The 5,636-nt window shown below is 50.5% G+C and overlaps 1 protein-coding gene across 1 annotated transcript; it reads left to right on the forward strand.

The window, feature by feature from the left end:
* The first annotated feature begins 1,648 nt into the window (after positions 1-1,648).
* Positions 1,649-5,337, forward strand: LOC134563420 (secreted frizzled-related protein 2-like). Its single transcript, XM_063421332.1, has 3 exons — positions 1,649-2,152; positions 2,791-2,871; positions 4,264-5,337. The coding sequence occupies exons 1-3, from the start codon at positions 1,663-1,665 to the stop codon at positions 4,566-4,568; spliced, it is 876 nt and encodes a 291-aa protein (XP_063277402.1). The 5' UTR covers positions 1,649-1,662; the 3' UTR covers positions 4,569-5,337.
* The last annotated feature ends 299 nt before the right edge of the window (positions 5,338-5,636 follow it).

Consider the following 5,636-nt stretch of genomic DNA (forward strand, 5'->3'; position numbering starts at 1 on the left):
TGGGCACCATAAGCCATCAGTGGGGCTCAGTCCTATGGAAGGCAACCGAGGCCAGGAGCTTACATGTGCTCTGTTTAAAAGTAATTAATGGCAAGAATATGTGGCACTGTAAGAAATAAACTACTTTTAAGCCTTACCACAAGTGATACTAGACATTCAGGACATTTGTTTTCCAGGTATCAAACAACTTCAGGAGAGAAGCTAGCCTACAGGGAGATTACATTCATCAGCTTAGCCCACTGGAAGGGACCTTGGAATCTCCTCTGAAAGAGCTGGCACTGGCTTCACCGTGTGACAGCAGCCTGCCTGGGACAGCACTGTAGCCATTCCAGCATGGCAGACCTCTGCCTTCCTGGTGGGAATGTTGTAGGTCCCATCGCTTTCCTATGCCACTAGAAATGAGTCACATCTCTGGGAAGCCCAGTAGGGAAACTGGATGTACAGAGATCATGCAATTTACAGAAGTCATCATGGCTAAGGCTAGCTTCCCATAAAACATCTCTATAAGGAGAAATATTCAGTAGCTGATTAATGAATGCTATTTACCACAAAATGATACTACACAGACCTACTCTTTTCAATAATAATTCCATAAATAATATTATGAAATATCCAAGAATTATCCAAAGCATACTGAAGCTGAGTTGTGATCCCAGCGCCTTGCCTGTTGTCTTCCCCTTGGTGTTAAATCAACACAAACACAATTCTTTAACAGAGTTTCTAGGTAAAAGACAGGAGTGAAGGGAAAGGGATGTGCCTATGCTGCACAGAGCCAGACCCGCGCTTTTAGCCTCAGAAAAACGTGCTAGTATTTCGAAAGCACTTGGATTCTTCCACTCGGGGAAATCCACCACTGGCTGTGGGGGGCCATGCAGGGGCTGTAGGGCCCGGGTCCGCCGCAGGCCCCCGCTCCTGGCAGGGGAGAGCCAAGGGCAGGAGGGGCTGGGGGGCAGCAGGAAGGCCCCGCCTGGCAGCCCCCAGGGCTGGGCGCTCCCGAGCCGGAGTGGGGCCGGGAGTGCCGGCAGCCTCTAGTTGCTGCCTGCGACTCCGGCCCCAGGCCGAGCCCTGCCACCATCGCAGGGAGGGGCCGGCGGTGCCAGACACCCCCCGGGGGATGAGGGAGCCGCCAGCCTCGCCCCTTGTCTGGGAACCGGCCCGGCCACATCTCCCGTCCGCTGGCAGCGAAAACTCCGAACGTGGGCAGGGGGTGCCGGGGGGAGCGGGGGCAAAGCTCACCTCCAGCTCCCCGCGGCGGCCCTGCGCCTTCTGCCCGGCACAGGAGCTCCTCGGGGTTCTTAGTTCGCCGGGATCTTTCCCTCCTTCTCCGTGCTCGCACGATAACGTTCCTTGCAAGGATTTCCTGCCAAAAGACAATCCCCCTGAGCAAAAGCAGACCCAGAAAGTAGTGACCAATCCTTTCTGGATGACTGTCACCAGGCTCCTCCCAGCCCCCGCTCTTCCTGCTATTTGCATACAAAAAAAAAATCCAGAAAACTCCCGTTTGTCCCAGCATCTCGCTCAGACTCTCCGTCCTCGCCTGGCAGCAGGAGCTCGGGCTGAGGGACGCTGCCTACGGCTGAGGTAGCGTCGCGCCGCCAGCCCCGTCACCCCGGCCCCCGGAGCCTTTCGCCAGCCCCCCCTCCACCTCCTCCGCGCCCCAAAATGCAGCGCCGCCTCTGCGCCCTGCTCCTGCTGGCGTCCCAGTGCATGGGCTCAGCCGCCGGGCTCTTCCCCTTCGGGGAGCCCGACTTCTACAAGCGCTCCAACTGCAAGCCCATCCCCGCCCCGATGCTGCTGTGCCGGGGCATCGAGTATCAGAGCATGCGACTGCCCAACCTGCTGGGGCATGAGACTGTGCAGGAGGTGCTGGAGCAGGCGTCCACCTGGATCCCGCTGGTGCAGAAGCAGTGCCACCCTGACACCAGGAAGTTCCTCTGCTCCCTCTTTGCCCCCGTCTGCATCGACGACCTGGACGAGATCATCCAGCCCTGCCACTCGCTCTGCGAGGAGGTGAAGGAGAGCTGCGCCCCGGTGATGTCCGCTTTCGGCTTCCCCTGGCCCGACATGCTGGACTGCAGCCGCTTCCCCAAAGACAATGACCTCTGCATCCCTCTGGCCAGCAGCGACCACATCCTCCCTGTCACCAAGGAAGGTAAGAGGGAGCGGCCGGGTCGTCCACGGACCGGCGGCATCCGCCCCCGATGAGGAGCCCCGACAGCGGGGTCCCTCCGCGGCTTTCCACGGGGAGCGAAGGCGTCTGCCTTGAGTTACAGCACACCCCGGTGCTCCGGGACGGAGGGACCGGGGAGGTGGCCGCCGACCAGGCCTAGGGAGGCTTTTGCAAGGGGGCCGGGGAAACCGCAGCCACCGTCGGGGAACTGTCACTGTCCGGTGCCCATCTCCATCCTCAAAGAAAAGGTTTGGGATTCGGCACTGGAGCCGCGCGGCATCCAGAGGGTCGATCGCTGTACAAGAGTCGTCGCTGTAGCGCGGAGCTGGGGTGCTCTGTGTCGTGTTTCGACTTCCTTCCCCACTCCCCCTGTACTTTTTTACCCGTTAAGACAAAAACTTTAGGTTGAGCCGTGATCTTAAAAGCCCATCGTGACCCCTGTAGCGGGTCTGCAGCAGGATAAGGCGCCACAAAGTGCTCGGGCAGCTCCGGGGCTGGGGGGAGAAGGAGCAGGCTCTGGGGTGAAGGGATGGAAAGCTGGCGTTTCCCAACGGGTTCCCAACGTCACCTGCTGTTCCTTTCTCCCCGGGTCTGACGGGGACTGTTGCTTGCATTTCCAGCACCCAAGGTCTGTGATGCCTGCAAAAACAAAAATGAAGATGATAACGACATCGTCGAAAACCTCTGCAAAAACGACTTTGGTAAGTGGAAGCAGAGCTCCTCTAGCTTGGAACTTGAGAGTTGAGGATCAGGTACCCCTCCACTCCCAGTGGAGTCAGTAAGAGATGTACCTGAATAAAGGAAGGGCTTTGACCACTGGGTCATGAAACACAATATTCCACCTTGGAGTAAAAAATAGCAGTTTTTATCATTCTTTTCTGTTTACTGTTTTGAAGTAGTGCTCTTTTATGTGGATGTTGCTGGCAAGCCCAATAGAAAGTAAAACGAAAAAAAAAAAAAAGGAGAGAAAATCTTTCATGCAGACTATTGCCTGGGGAGATGTAGAGCAAAGATTCATTTGGATGTTTGAGACAGCCGCATGACCAATCTCAGTGTATCGTAAGAAAGACTCTCCACAGATTAAGAATGAAGCTCTATATATCATTTGACAGAGAAGGTAATGCACAGACAATTGGGGATATAAACTTAATGGGAAGATCTGGGGTTAGAAGAGGACAAGAAAGCCCCTTCAACACAGACAAATGAAGGACACATTATCCACACATTAGCATTTCAAGAGCAAAAGAGAATAAGGGGGGGAATCCTTTTACATTAGGTCAGTGCTTAATACCTCTAAACAGATTTGTAGTATAAGCATCTATAACAATTCAAAAGTCTTTCTTTTAAAAAAGAAAACAAAAACCCACCCAAAACCCAAAACCATGATTGTGGGACATAATTGCTAAAACAATCAATAGTTTTGGCCTAGCAAATTGCACTAAGATAAATCCTCCTAAAGCTAAACATACCCCACAGCTTCTTACAGGGCCCTGTATCCCCCTCCTAGTTATTTTACCAAATTGAATGCAGCTGTTGGACCAATTTGCCCTCCATGGGATCTATTCTTTCAAAAAAACAATGCCTGTGAAATATCATTTCCTTATAAGTTTGCCTAAAATCCTCTCCAGCCTAATAAATTAAGTGTAGAAGTTTTCAGCTGCAGCAGAGATCAGGTTTCAGATTAGGTCTAAGTACCTGCCTCCCCACCTCCCCTTCAAACACTACTTTCAGGAAGGCTGTCCTCTCCCAGCAAACAAAAATGGTGTTCTGCTTAGTGTAGCAAACGTGCCCTCTCTCTGTTGCAAACAGGAGAAAAGCTGGAAAAAAATATTAATTTAGAAAGGAAGGGAAAAGAGGGGGAGGGGAGAGAGGAGAAAAGAAATCCAAAAAACCTCAACCCTAAGGTTGATTCAAACTAAAATTACTTGCATGCCCTTTGTGGCTTTAGAAATGGAGCCTCTTCTGTCAGCCCTGACAGTTTAATTAGCAATAGAGCACCTCCCTCCCCAGGCCCTCTTTATGTGCAGTAATGGGAAAAAAAACCTCTCAATCTCTCTCCCTCTCCCCACTTCCCCCTCCCTTCGCTCTATTAGCCTTGAAGATAAAAGTGAAGGAGATTGCCTACGTCAATGGGGATACCAAGATCACCCCCGAAACAAAGAGTAAAACCATCTACAAGCTGAATGGGCTGACAGAAAGAGATCTGAGGAAGATAGTGCTCTGGCTCAAAGGTGGCCTCCAGTGTACCTGCGATGAGATGAACGACATCAACGTCCCTTACTTAGTGATGGGGCAGAAGCAAGCTGGGGAACTCGTGATCACCTCACTGAAGCGGTGGCAGAAAGGGCAGAAGGCTTTCAAGCGGTTCTCCCGTAGCATCCACAAACTGCACTGTTAGCGGCTCCGTCTCTGGCTGTCCTCCAGCAGCCACCACTGTCCCAAGCTCTCTGGGCCTCCCGCACCTTCCTGCTTTGGCCCCTGTGAGCCTCGAAATGCTGTGGGCACAAGACACAGTGACCGCTCTCCGAGAGGGGAAGAACCCCTCCGTTTTTGTACATAGGTTAAAATGTAATAAAAAAATATAATGACTATTTTTGGGAAGTATTAAAGTATTTCACTTAAAGCTTGGGGTTTTTTTATGGTTGCAAACATGACTTTGGTCTGAGGTGTCTCCCTCTTCATTTCAGTAATGCTGGTTCATTTATCTTGCTGCTTCTCTGTATGCATGGATGTTTGTTGTGCCACAGCAGGAGATGCAGAGAAAGCCACGCATGTGGCTGGCCTGTCACCATGGGCACGGCGCTTCCGCTGAGGTGACACGGCTTCCCATCTGTATTAACGCTAAAAAGGTCACGTTATGACTCTTGCATGGGATACATAGGCACCAGAAAGAGTATATTAACCATTCTCACATATTATTTTTCACAAGTCTGAGCCCTTCTCTCTCAGAAAAAACAAACAAACAAACAAAAAAAACAAGGTTTGGAGCTGGTTGATCTGAATGCAACTTTTTTTTTAAATTCTTTTGCAAATTAAACCATCTGTAGCCTAAATGTCATATATCTAGTGGTTAATCTGAAAGAGTTGTAAAATATTGCTTTAATTAACCCTGTAAATACTCCAGATAAATGTTATATTCTTGTATATAAACTTTACATCATAGTTTATTCATTGTCTCTGTCTGTATTCACTTTAATCCATTTTGAGAGAACTGGGAGAAAGATGTCCAACTGGACTTTGTCATGGCAAAGCAGAATTTGTCATTCCACCCTAAGTGGCCAGTAGAAAAGCACAAGGAAGCCTCTATTGCTGCAATTAGAAAATCTGTAGTGGACCTCATTTCCCCAAAGATGAGACCACAAGACACAGGACTGAGGTTCAGTCAGCTCATTTTAATATGTGTCTGTTGAGCTCATGGAGATGAGGCTTCTTTTCTGTGGTTCCTTTGTTTGACTGCTTGCATTTT

This window comes from Prinia subflava, chromosome W, assembly GCF_021018805.1.
Source record: "Prinia subflava isolate CZ2003 ecotype Zambia chromosome W, Cam_Psub_1.2, whole genome shotgun sequence".
Lineage (NCBI taxonomy): Eukaryota > Metazoa > Chordata > Aves > Passeriformes > Cisticolidae > Prinia > Prinia subflava.